The sequence below is a fragment of the Pseudophryne corroboree genome, chromosome 6 (genome assembly GCF_028390025.1).
Source record: "Pseudophryne corroboree isolate aPseCor3 chromosome 6, aPseCor3.hap2, whole genome shotgun sequence".
NCBI classification, from domain to species: Eukaryota; Metazoa; Chordata; class Amphibia; order Anura; family Myobatrachidae; genus Pseudophryne; species Pseudophryne corroboree.
The window spans coordinates 621,087,306-621,101,505 of NC_086449.1; the positions used below are offsets into that span (position 1 = coordinate 621,087,306).

At 46.3% G+C, this 14,200-nt stretch overlaps 1 protein-coding gene across 2 annotated transcripts in view; it reads right to left on the bottom strand.

Annotated features, from left to right (window-relative positions):
• The window catches only part of STK32A (serine/threonine kinase 32A), a 523,510-nt gene that overhangs the window by 39,145 nt on the left and 470,165 nt on the right, over positions 1–14,200 (bottom strand). For both annotated transcript variants that reach the window (XM_063928099.1, XM_063928098.1), the window contains 2 exons: positions 5,120–5,245; positions 4,340–4,468 (listed from right to left, as the gene is read on the bottom strand). In XM_063928099.1, the coding sequence (XP_063784169.1) occupies positions 4,340–4,468; positions 5,120–5,245 (255 nt within the window). The remainder of the gene's footprint in view (positions 1–4,339; positions 4,469–5,119; positions 5,246–14,200) is intronic.

Here is a 14,200-nt window from a genome sequence, read left to right on the forward strand (position 1 = left end):
GTCCACAGCTATTGCCTGAGGGTCTCTTGACCTGGCGCAATACCTCTGTAGCTTTTTGTTGAGGCGGGATGCCATCATGTCCACCTGTGGCAGTTCCCACCGACTTGCAATCTGCGTGAAGACTTCTTGATGAAGTCCCCACTCTCCCGGGTGGAGGTCGTGCCTGCTGAGGAAGTCTGCTTCCCAGTTGTCCACTCCCGGGATGAACACTGCTGACAGTGCACTTACGTGATTCTCCGCCCAGCGTAGAATTCTGGTGGCTTCCGCCATCGCCACCCTGCTCCTTGTGCCGCCTTGTCGGTTTACATGAGCCACAGCGGTGATGTTGTCTGACTGAATCAGAACCGGTTGGTCGCGAAGCAGGGTCTCCGCTTGACGTAGGGCGTTGTATATGGCCCTTAGTTCCAGGATGTTGATGTGAAGGCAAGTCTCCTGACTCGACCACAGACCTTGGAAATTTCTTCCCTGTGTGTGACTGCCCCCCACCCTCGGAGGCTTGCATCCGTGGTCACCAGGACCCTGTCCTGAATGCCGAATCTGCGGCCCTCGAGAAGGTGAGCACTCTGCAGCCCCACAGGAGAGACACCCTGGCCCTGGGGGATAGAATGATTAACCGATGCATCTGAAGATGTGATCCGGACCATTTGTCCAGTAAGTCCCATTGAAAGGTCCTCGCATGGAACCTGCCGAAGGGAATGGCCTCGTATGATGCCACCATCTTTCCCAGGACTCGAGTGCAGTGATGCACCGACACCTGTTTTGGTTTTAATAGGTTTCTGACCAATGTCATGAGTTCCTGAGCTTTCTCTATCGGGAGATAAACCCTTTTCTGGTCTGTGTCCAGAATCATGCCCAGGAAAGGCAGACGAGTCATAGGAATCAACTGCGACTTTGGAATATTTAGAATCCAGCCGTGTTGCCGTAACACTTCCAGAGAACGTGCTACGCTGATCAGCAACTGCTCTCTTGACCTCGCTTTTATGAGGAGATCGTCCAAGTATGGGATAATTGTGACCCCTTGGTAAATATTCTCGGTGCCGTGGAGAGACCAAACGGCAACGTCTGAAATTGGTAATGACAATCCTGTACCACAAATCTGAGGTATGCCTGATGAGGTGGATAAATGGGGACATGAAGGTATGCATCCTTTATGTCCAGAGACACCATAAAATCCCCCCCTTCCAGGCTTGTGATGACCGCTCTCAGTGATTCCATCTTGAACCGGAACCTTTTCAGGTACATGTTCAGGGATTTTAAATTCAATATGGGTCTGACCGAACCGTCCGGTTTCGGTACTACAAACATGGTCGAATAATAACCCCTTCCTTGTTGAAGGAGGGGAACCTTGACCACCACCTGTTAAAGATACAATTTGTGAATTGCAGTTAACACTATTTCCCTCTCGAGGGGGGAAGCTGGCAGGGACGATTTGAGGTATCGGTGAGGGGGCATCTCTTCGAATTCAAGCTTGTATCCCTGAGACACAATATCTATTGCCCAGGGATCCAACTGGGAGTGAACCCACTTGTGGCTGAAATTTCGGAGACGCGCCCCCACCGGGCCTAGCTCCGCCTGTGGAGCCCCAGCGTCATGTGGTGGATTTTGTGGAAGCCGGGGAGGACTTCTGTTCCTGGGAACTAGCTGCATTGTGCAGCTTCTTTCCTCTGCCCCTGCCCCTGGCAAGAAAGGACGCACCTCGGACTTTCTTGCTTTTCTGTGATCGAAAGGACTGCATTTGGTAATACGGTGCTTTCTTAGGTTGTGAGGAAACATATGGCAAAAATTTTTACTTTCCAGCAGTAGCTGTGGAGACCAGGTCCGAGAGACCCTCCCCAAACAATTCCTCACCCTTGTAAGGTAAAACCTCCATGTGCCTTTTTGAGTCGGCATCACCTGTCCATTGCCGAGTCCACAGGACCCTTCTGTCAGAAATCGACATAGCATTTATTCTAGAACCCAGTAGACTAATGTATCTTTGAGCATCTCTCATATATAGGACAGCGTCTTTTATATGCCCCAGGGTCATTGATAGTATCCTTGTCTAAGGTATCAAGTTCCTCAGACAGGGTGTCCGTCCATGCTGCTACAGCACTACACACCCAGGCCGACGCGATCGCTGGCCTCAGTAAGGTACCTGAATGTGTATAAATGGACTTCAGGGTACCCTCTTGCTTTCTATCCGCAGCATCTTTGAGGGTAGCCGTATCCTGTGACGGCAGGGCTACCTTCTTGGATAAGCGTGTTAAAGCTTTGTCCACCCTAGGGGAGGATTCCCAGCGTAACCGGTCCGTTGGCGGGAAAGGATATGCCATAAGAATCCATTTGGAAATCTGCAGTCTTTTATCTGGAGATTCCCAAGCCTTTTCACATAACTCATTTAGCTCGTGTGAAGGGGAAAAGGTCACCACCTGCCTCTTTTCCCCATACATATGAACCCTCTTGTCAGGGACTGGGGTTTCCTCTGTGATGTGCAACACATCCTTAATTGCTATAATCATATAACGGATGGATTTAGCCAATTTTGGCTGTAACTTTGCATCATCGTAATCGACACTGGAATCAGAATCCATGTCGGTATCTGTGTCAACAATTTGGGATAGTGGGCGCTTCTGAGACCCTGACGGCCTCTGCGACATAGGAGCAGGCACGGGCTGAGACCCTGACTGTCCTAAGGCTTCAGCTTTTTCCAACCTTTTATGCAAGGAATTAACATTATCATTTAAAACCTTCCACATATCCATCCAATCAGGTGTCGGCGCCGTCGGCGGAGACACCACATTCATTTGCTCCCGCTCTGTTTCCACATAGCCTTCCTCGTCAAACATGTCGACACAAGCGTACCGACACACCACACACACAGGGAATGCTCTTTTTGAAGACAGTTCCCCCACAAGGCCCTTTGGAGAGACAGAGAGAGAGTATGCCAGCACACACCCCAGCGCTATAAACCCAGGAATAACACAGTAACTTAATGTTAACCCAGTAGCTGCTGTTTATATTGATTTTTGCGCCTAATTATGTGCCCCCCCTCTCTTTTTACCCTCTTCTATCATGTATCTGCAGGGGAGAGCCTGGGGAACTTCCTCTCAGCGGAGCTGTGGAGAAAAAATGGCACTGGTGAGTGCTGAGGAAGAAGCCCCGCCCCCTCGACAGCGGGCTTCTGTCCCGCTTAAATATGTATTTTCTTGGCGGGGGCTCATACATATATACAGTGCCCAACTGTATATATGTTCACTTTTGCCAATAAGAGGTCCAAATGCTGCCCAGGGCACCCCCCCCCTGCGCCCTGCACCCTTACAGTGACCGGAGTATGTGAGGTGTGTGGGAGCAATGGCGCACAGCTGCAGTGCTGTGCGTTACCTCAGTGAAGACCGGAGTCTTCTGCCGCCGATTTCGAAGCCTTCTTGCTTCTCATGCTCACCCGGCTTCTGTCTTCCGGCTCTGCGAGGGGGACGGCAGCGCGGCTCTGGGATCGGACGACGAGGGTGAGATCCTGTGTACGATCCCTCTGGAGCTAATGGTGTCCAGTAGCCTAAGAAGCAGGACCTATCTTCAGAGAGTAGGGCTGCTTCTCTCCCCTCTGTCCCACGATGCAGGGAGTCTGTTGCCAGCAGAGCTCCCTGAAAATAAAAAACCTAACAAAATACTTTCTTACAGCAAGCTCAGGAGAGCTCACTGAACAGCACCCAGCTCGTCCGGGCACAGATTCAAACTGAGGTCTGGAGGAGGGACATAGAGGGAGGAGCCAGAGCACACCAGAATCTAAATTCTTTCTTGAAGTGCCCATGTCTCCTGCGGAGCCCGTCTATGCCCCATGGTACTTACGGAGTCCCCAGCATCCACTAGGACGTTAGAGAAAATAGAATTTTAATTACCTACCGGTAAATCCTTTTCTCGTAGTCCGTAGAGGATGCTGGGCGCCCGCCCAGTGCTCTGTTTTCCTGCAGAATTACATTTTATCTTTTTACACAGGTTCTCATGTGTTAAAATGTTCACAGCTGTTGCTGTTGTGTTATGCATGCACGTTGGCATGGGTTATGTTAAAGGCCATGTTAGGCGACATGTTTTGTATATGGTGTGAATCTCGCCACTAGTTTAATGTAAATTCTTCTCTCGAAAATGTCTGTCTCCTCGGGCACAGTTCCTATACTGAGGTCTGGAGGAGGGGCATAGAGAGAGGAGCCAGTTCACACTGTTGAAAAGTCTTAAAGTGCCGAAGGCTCCTGCGGAACCGTCTATACCCCATGGTACTAAAATGGACCCCAGCATCCTCTACGGACTACGAGAGAAGGATTTACCGGTAGGTAATTAAAATCCTATTTTTACTCTGATTTCTTACCAGTGCAGAACGACTTTTCCCATTGTCCTTTACTCTCTTGGCTAATCTCTTCTTTTTTTTGTGTAGAGGTTTAGATTCTAGTATCATTTCTTCTAGTTCAAAAGTTGGGTCACAGTTAAGCCGCCCTTTCTGTTGGAGAGAAAGCAAACGGCAAAATGAAAACAAAATATATAATTGTACAGTATATATGATGGAAAGCAGAATTCCAATGGGTTTGTAATGTATATGTAAACCAAATTTATTGCACCCCTTTGCTTTCTAGGAAAAACTGTTCTTTGCTTCATAAAGAGCAAACCTTTGCCAATAGTATTTTTGTGTACACAATTGTATTTATTGGTATCACACTAAAGTACTTAGAAAAGTAAATCCTATAGAGGAGTAAACTGCATTGAAAAAGCTTTGTATAGGAGGAAATGTGCACTATAAAAATAGATTTTATCATGAGTAATATTTAGACATGGAATAGTGTCCTATGATTTGGGCCATGGAGATTCCAGTTATTGGATCAATATTTCTATTTTATGTAAATTGTTTTGCATAGCTCTCAATAATGGCTTAAACAAAACAAAGGTTTGTGGAGCCAGCATGCTGCTTTATCAGCGCTCACTCTGTTCATCTGAGGATAAGCGGGGAGCTGGTGCACTGCTATGATAGCAGAAATTGAGCTGCTGGGATGGACCAGCTAGTTTTGCTAGGCGGCCCATTTATACTAGTTATTTATCGTTTCCATGTCCATTTGTTACCATGACAACAGTGCATCTAAAGTAAATATTTTCTCACCGTCGGTGTAAATTCTGGTATCAGTTTTTTCTGCAGGACACAATCCCAGTTAACTTCTGATAAACCTGGGAAATTCTGAATGTCTGTCAGGCATGAAAACCGCTCCTCTGGATTTCTATCCAACAACTACAGAATTTATTTAAAAAAAAAAAAAAAAGAGTTTATTTGTGTAAACATGCTTCAGTATGTTGTACATGATATAGGGTGAACAGGACTACTAAGCCAGATTTTAATATTTAAGTCTCACCTCTGGGGGGTAGCATAAGTTTATGTACATATGGCCACCACAACTACCACATAGAGCAGTGGTTCCCAAACTGTGTGCCTAGGCAACCTGGAGCACCGCAAGGCTCTTGAAGGGGCAGCTCGGGTTTGTGGTCCAAAACCAAATCAAATTATTTATGGTCAAAGTGACAAGCAAAACAGGTGTTAGTGGCTGTCAATCATAACACATGTGGACAATAAGAAGCACACTGTACACACCACATAACTGACCCTTAGGACATACCTCCCAACATGACCCATTCCAGGAAGGACAACATGATCCTTAACTGGACTTCTGTATTAATTTAAGATTGCCATCACCTTTGTACAACTAGTTAAGTGATGAGAAAGGTGTTTACCCACATGTGAATCATAAATTAAGAGGGAAGTCCAGGAACAGAGTATGTTGTCTCCCCTGGGATGGATCACGTTGGGAGGTATGTATGGATTACAGGTAGGCACAATTTAGTTAATTAAAATTTCTATTTACAAATTTGTTAATAAAAACTTTTATCCTAGAGGTTCAGAGAAAAAAAAATGCTGATACTCTAGGGTGCCATGATTAAAGAAAGTTTGGGAATCACCGATATACATTATTTCACTGCGGTCAATGTGTTTAAAGTTCACAAAACATAAATCTGTATAAGTTATAGAAAGGAAACCCACTGACATCAGATTGGTGATACAGAGAATGGTGTTGCAATGAAAGTGAACCCCATAAGAGAGCTTTTTTCTTTTTTTCAGAAAAGGTTAGATAGTACTCTCTTATAGAGTGTATCCATATACACCAATATTAATTAAAATCAATTACTGGATCTACAGGTGTAAATAAAAAAGGGCAAAAATGGTGGCAGGTCATCTGTTGCACAGGCAGTGGTATGACCAGACCTAGTGGCTGATATAAGTGCAGACACAGTGCTCACACACAGTAAACAGGTATTAGGAACTGAAACCTGATTTATCTGCAGTGCAAGTTCTATTCTCACCATCATTAAAATAATTTGTCCTTAATATGGATTTATGCAATTCACATCATTCAAGACCATTCAACTTAATAAAGAACACATTTGAAAAAAAAATTAACAGTCAAAACACTGTCAACAATATAAATAAATATATTCAATAGTAAAATAACATAAAAAGCAAAACAAAAATAAAGTACACAGAAAAACCTCACTCTAGTGAGCATAAATAGGGAGCTTTCATGCATAAGAACGTGAGTACAAAAAACGGGAATAAAGCTTTTTTTGTTGTTGACATTATTACAATTATTCAAAAGAAGCTAAATGACTGTTAATGAAATATAACACATGCTTCTAGTGCTACGGCGTTTTCCTCAATAAAGGTTTACTGCGATGGGTAAAAAAAACCAGTTTCTCTCAGATTGTTTTTTTATGTTCCCACCAAGTTTCAGCTACCGGACTTTAGTATAACAAAATGAGACTGTGCTATCCTCCCAGCTATTGGTGCATATTTATCAATCATCAGGCGTTAGTCCTGATAATTGCATACCTCCCAACATAGGGGGTAATTCCAAGTTGATCGCAGCAAGGATTTTTGATAGCAATTGGGCAAAACCATGGGGGGGGGCGGGGGGGCAAATATAACATTTGCAGAGAGAGTTAGATTTGGGTGGGTTATTTTATTTCTGTGCAGGGTAAAAACTGGCTGCTTTATTTTTACACTGCAAATTAGATTGCAGATTGAACACACCCCACCCAAATCTAACTCTCTCTGCACATGTTATATCTGCCTCCCCTGCAGTGCACATGGTTTTGCCCAATTGCTAACAAAAATCCTGCTGCGATCAACTTGGAATTACCCCCATAGGGAGAAGCTAAGGAGGGACATATTGGCGCGGCAAAGCCGCACCTGGCCGAAAAGGGGACGTGTGCTATAGAAAAGGGGGCATGGCTTCACGGGTGTGCCATAATCGTGAACCACACCCCCGTTTTTAATCAGTATGGGGGCATGGCCCTCCATCTCTAGTGAATATACGCTGTGCGCATGCGCACACCGTCTATTCACCGCTGCTCTGCTCTGAACTGAGCCTCTGGAGCCTTCCAACTGCCCCCCTCCACCGCGGGACACTGTGGCCTGCGGGTGGGACAGCAGGACAGTCCTAAAAAATGTGACTGTCCTGCGAAAATCGGGACAGTTGGGAGGTATGTAATTGTCATTTCTTATCACAGCCATTCATGGGGGTGTAGTATGGCTAACCGGCGGTCAGGAGACCGCCAGTCAGCTTACCGACGCCGAGATCCCGGCAGCATACAGACGCCGGGATCCCGGTGCGGAGGGGCGAGTGCAGCAAGCCCCTTGCGGGCTCGCTGTGCTCGCCACGCTGCGCTCGCCACGCTGCGGGCTCGGTGGTGACCTGCGGTCGCCACGGGTTCTATTCCCACTCTATGGGTGTCGTGGACACCCACGAGTGGAAATAGTCCCTGTTGGTCGGCATGCCGACCATCGGGATAGTGAGCGGTCGGGATGGTGGAGGAGGTCATGTGACTGTCGGTCTCCTGACCGCCGGTCACATGAATACCACCCATTCATGGCAATAACAAATGATTTCCTGCCCAAAAGGTATCAATATATACTTGCAGCAACAGGGGCTCTGATGAATTCATAGTGAAGTGACCGCATCAGCAGCCCCTACACTCTCGTGGTAATTTTTGTGAAGTTTAGCCATTAGGCATAGGCTACAATGGGCTAATGCCATCTTCAGTTACACAGACCCCATAGAAACCTATGGGGGCAGCAGCTGCTGAACTAAGTGGAGGGACTGTCTCTCTACGGTACATACGGGGACACTTAAAATTTGCACATATCCACAGAAAATGGGTGTTTTCAGTGTTTATTCCTCAAATATTATTTCAAAAATAGGTCCCATACAGTAGTCACCCCACTCTAACACTTTATACATAAGGATCCCCATGTCTTTAAGGATTCCTCCATAACTTTGCTGGAGCTTAAAAACACTGGCGGTTTTTTAACTCATATGACGTGCATTATTAGTCTTCTTACTGGTGTTTAATGCCAGTGGGTAAGTGGCTTTGGCAGGACCACTACAGAAATAGAAGCTGAAGGGTAGAAATCTGATGCAGAGTTGAACACACATCAGCTGTATGTTTTACATTTCACGTATGGATATAAATGTGTATATTTGCAAGTATGCAGAGTTGTACACACAAAGCCATAAAAAGTAGTGCAACTGGTGTTGCCACCCTGGATGTATTGGCATAGAAGGCGGCACACCCCTGATGCTTACTCTTTGATATCATGATGTCACAGGTGCAAGGGGCGGGGTGTTGTGTGCCGCTGTGATGCTACCTGTATAGGGGAGTGCATACAAATAAAATAAAAGCTGTATGTAAAAGTAACCATAGGCCTTGCTAAATAATAGGAGCCCTGGCTCACAATGCTGTTTAATACAGTATATGGTAATAATACATATTTATCGGTCCCATACACTCCACCCCTACAACACAGCCCAATTTGGAGAGCTGAAAAAGTTTTTCTTCATGACTTGAGTGGCCTCTTTTAATCAGTCTGGGTGTGAAGCAACATTAGGGTGTCATGAACGTAACTGTTTTTCTCATGTTCTGTGGCTTACTCAGCATATCCTGTAACCTGCATTTGCTTCAGCATGAAGACTGCAAATCTGTGTTGCTTACCTTTGATTAGCCACCTGAGTAGGAATTCCTCTGAGTAATCAGCTGTGTGCAGCATTTGATTCTTCACTGTGTTCAGCCCTCTGGAGCTTAAGCCTAAAAGTCAGCATCCTCTGTTCATTTTTAGAAGTTTAGGCTTCAGTGTTTTCCCGGCCTGCTAGGCCGTGAACAGGGAAGTGACAGGGTCTGATCACCTGTCCATGAGCTATCCAATCTAGTGCCAGCCTGAGACTCTCTGAATCATCTGACTCTATTCACCAATCACCAAGAGGTATAAGTAGAGAGGCCTGTGTTTCAGAAGCTACCAGTTCCTTGAGTCACACAGCTCAGTGTGAGCTTAGTAGCTGAGCTCCCTAAGAGGTAACACTAATTACCTTAGTTTGTGTAAACCTCTGCTCTTTTACTACCCAGTCCGGATTACAGTTGTGTTACCAGTTATATCCAGAACCAGCCCGGATTACTATTGCGTTACCAGTTATATCCGGTACCAGCCCTTATTACAGTTGCATTACCAGATATATCTGGTACCAGCCCGGATTACAGTTGAGTTACCAGTTACACCGGTACCCAGCCCGGTTCACATTGCATTACCAGTTATACCAGTATCCAGCTCAGTTCACAGTGCGCTACCAGTCATATCCGGTAACCAGACCAGTTCAGCCATATCCGGTATCCAGCCCGGTTCTCAGTCTCACCGGAAACCAGACCGGTCCATAGTGCTCCGGTAACCAGTCCCATTCTGGCACACTGGTAACCGGCCCGGTTCCAGTCTCACAGGTAACCAGTCCGGTTCAACGTCTTCAGCTCTCCTCCCAGAGAACCTATTTCATAGTTAACTTTGGGTACACAAACACCTAGTCCTGTGACAGTATATCCAGTCCGTTCTCACCAATACATTCACCATACTGCTATCAACACTAAGTCCCTGGTGATCCAGTGGTCAGGATACGGCTCCCTCTGCCAAGGCCCAGGTTTGACTCCCGGTCAGGGATTGCTCTTTACTACTTTCATCTCACTGAATCCCACAGACCAGCCAAATATACATATAGTACTCCAGTTACCCGCATGGACTTCACATGTAGGCCGGTTTCACAAAACTACAGTCATGACAGTGGGTCAGTCTGTCTTGTGTAGTCTCCATGGATTTATTCATAATGTATGGCCCTCCTTAATCCTGGTTCTGGCTGCAGCTACTGCTACATAGGAATCTACCTGCACCTTTCTCTTCCATGTTCTATCATGTGGCCTTACAGAGGGATAACACCAGTGAATTTCAGAGCACCTCCCTGCACAATGTGCTGTCTGAGGAATAAGTATTCTGCGCTAATGTGTCAAGTTAGCTATTTATACATTAGCTACCCTTTACTGACACAGCTTATCCTGGACTCTTCCTTTGCCATGCTTTCTGTTTCTCCATAGAAAAGGGATTGATGCTCATTTGTGGCCATATGAAGTGGTAAATAAACTTAATTTACTACATGAAGATTTATTTATAGCCACAGTGTTTAATAATCCAGGTATTACCCATCCTTTCTACTTCAAAATGATTTTGGAACAGGGGTGATCCTATCCCACCAAATAAGCCTGGCATGCATTAATCATGCAGTAATTTTCCCAGACATTCTCTACTGCTAAAAGATACCCTTTATTAAAGTTCTGTTAGCAGTGAAGTTAGCCTCAGAAATATGGAAGTATTAGATCTCCAAACATACCCAATGTGCTTGTTCCAAGATTGTTAGAGGTGACACTCTGCCTTGATCCTCACCAGCAATCCTCTCTGAATTCTTTTTGGTTGCCACAGATCTTCACCAAGGTTTCTCCCAGCCCCATAAACAAGGATCTCTTATCATCGTGCACTCCTCAACAGAACCTTTTGGTGACCAAAATGAAAGCAGGATATCTCTCTGGATCCACTGAAACCCACTATGGCCCAGGCCTGCCCCCTATGTCTAATGTTGCAAGTCGCCAAGAATAGTGTCATTAATACCCAAATTTCATTAGGGAGTGGTTGGGATGGAAGAGTGTAACCTACTCGCCCAAAATTTGGGAGCTTCCTGTATGTAATCAGAGAGTAGGCGAGTATGAATAACTGAACTGATGATTGATTTTATGTTAAAAAAAGGCGATTTATGGTAGACTTACCATAGTTAAATCTCTTTCTGCGAGGTCCACTGGATTCCACAGGGAATAACATTGAAGTGTAGAGTTGGATCTTGATCCGAAGCACAAACAGGCTAAAGCTTTGACTGATCCCAGGATGCATTGCACCGCCTCCTCTATAACCCCGCCTCCATGCACTCGAGCTCAGTTTCGTTAACCAGTCCAATGCAGCAGCAGGTAAGAGAGACGGTAGATGGTAGTCACATAGAACCACATTCTCACGACAGGAGAAAGGACTAGCGGCTAATGCCATACAAACCCAAAGAAGCTAAGTGTGTCAGGGTGGGCGCCCTGTGGAATCAAGTGTACCTCGCAGAAAGAGATTTAACTATGGTAAGTCTACCATAAATCTTGTTTTCTACAGCGGGATACACTGGTATTCCACAGGGAATAACATCGGGGATGTCCTAAAGCAGCTCCTCATGGGAGGGGACGCACTGTATCGGGTACAAGAACCCGGCGTCCAAAGGAAGCATCCTGGGAGGCAGAAGTATCAAAGGCATAGAACCTGATGAACGTGTTTACAGAGGACCACATAGCCACCTTGCACAATTGTTCAGTGGACGCCCCTCGGCGGGCCGCCCAAGAAGGTCCAACAGACAGAGTAGAATGGTTTTTGATAGCAGCAGGAGCTGGGAGACCAGCCTGCGCATAGGCTTGTGCAATCACCATTCTAATCCACCTGGCCAAAGTTTGCTTATTCGCAGGAAAGCCACGTTTGTGATAAGCAAAAAGTACAAAAAAGGTATCTATCTGACCTCCTGTGGGAGGCAGTCCTCTCAACGTAAATACGGAGAGCCTGGACCACATCCAAAGACTACTCTTTGGAGGACAAACCAGAAGAGATAAAGGCCAGAACCACAATCTCTTGGTTAAGATGAAAACATGATACCACCTTAGGTAGATAACCAGGGTGAGTTCTAAGAACTGCCCGGTCACGGTGAAAAATCAGAAAGGGTGGACGACAGGACAAAGCGCCTAAGTCTGACACTCTCCTAGCAGAGGCAATAGCCAGCAGAAACACGACCTTAAGCGTAAGGTATTTAAGGTCCACAGACTCAAGAGGTTCAAATGGAGACTCTTGTAGGGCATTCAAAACAACAGACAGATCCCACGGAGCCACAGAGAGGCTGAATCCGAAAAAAGCCTCTGAGTGAAAGTATGAACGTAAGGAAGAGACTCAATTTTTCTCTGAAATCACACAGACAAGGCAGAAATATGAACCTTGAGGGAGGCCAGACGAAGGCCTAAGTCCAGGCCCTGTTGCAGAAAAGACAAAAGTCTGGAAGTTTTGAAAGTATATGCATCATAATTCTTACCAGCACACCAGGTGAAGTATGATTTCCGGACTCTATGATAAATCCGTGTAGAAGCCGGTTTACGGGCTTTCAACATCGTTTGAATAACTGCCTCAGAAAATCTTTTGGCCCTCAGGAGTGAAGCTTCAAGAGCCACGCCGTCAAAGCCAGTCTGGCCAGGTCTGGGTAGACGCAAGGGCCCTGAACGAGGAGGTCAGGACATTGAGGAAGTAGAAGAGGATGCTCTATCGAGAGATCCTGCAGGTCTGAGAACCAATGCCATCTGGACCACGCTGGAGCGACTAGAAGTAGTATTCCTCTTTCTTGCTTGAACTTCCGCAGTACCCTGTGCAGGAGTGACACTGGAGGGAACACGTATGGCAGCCGAAAGTTCCATGGAATTGCCAGTGCGTCCATGAATGCTGCTTGAGGATCCCTGGTTATTGATCTGAAAACCGGAACTTTGTGATTGTGTAAAGACACCATCAGGTCTACATCTGGTAGGCCCCACTTGTCCAGTAGGAGTTGAAAGACTTCCGGATGAAGACTCCACTCTCCGGCGTGAACATACTGACGACTGAGGAAATCCGCTTCCCAGTTGAGGACCCCGGGAATGAACACTGCCGATATTGCTGACAGATGGCGTTCCTCCCAATGGAGGATCTTTGATACTTCCAGCATTGCCATCCGGCTTCGAGTGCTGCCTTGATGATTTATGTATGCCACTGTGGTGGCGTTGTCTGATTGTACTTGAACAGGCCTGTTTTGTACTAGAGGCATGGCCAGTGTCAACGCATTGAACACTGCCCTCAATTCTAGAATGTTTATCAGGAGGAGAGCTTCCTCCCTGGTCCACCGACCCTGGAGAGAGTGTTGCTCCAACACCACGAACCAACCCTGCAGACTGGCGTCCATTGTCAGTAGGTCCCAGTTGGAGATCCAGAAGGTACGGCCCCTGGTCAACTGTTGGTCCTGTAGCCACCAGCACAGTGACAGACGAACCTCCGGAGTCAAGGAGATCATTTGAGACCTAATCCGATGAGGCAGGCCATCCCACTTGGAAAGGATTAACTTCTGCAGAAGGCGAGAATTAAATTGAGCATACTCTACCATGTCGAAAGCCAACACCATGAGGTCTAGTACTTGCATCGCTGAGTGTATAGACACTCTTGGGTGAGAGAGGAAACATCTGATCCTGTCTTGAAGTTTCAGGACTTTCTCTGGAGACAAAAACAATCATTGGTTGTGTGTGTCCAGGAGTGCCCCCAGGTGCACCATGCTCCGAACAGGGACCAGCGAGGACTTTTTTTCAGTTGATGAGACACCCGTTGGCTTGTAGAAATTGGAATGTCAGTTCCAGATGACTGAGGAGAATCTCTTGGGAGTTTGCCAGGATCAGCAAGTCGTCCAGAGACGGCAGGATTCTGATTTCCCGACGGCGGAGCAGAGCAGTCATCTCGGCCATGACCTTGGTCAAGAGCCAATCTAAAAGGCAGTGCCTGGAATTGATAATGTAGGTTGCCAATAGACAACCGCAGATATTGCTGATGCGACATGACAATAGGTATGTGCAGGTAAGCATCCTGTATGTCCAGGGATACCATATAGTCTCCGGGTTCCATGGCCAGCCCTATAGAGCGCAGCATTTCCATACGGAGTTTGGACACTCTCACAAACTTGTTCAATGA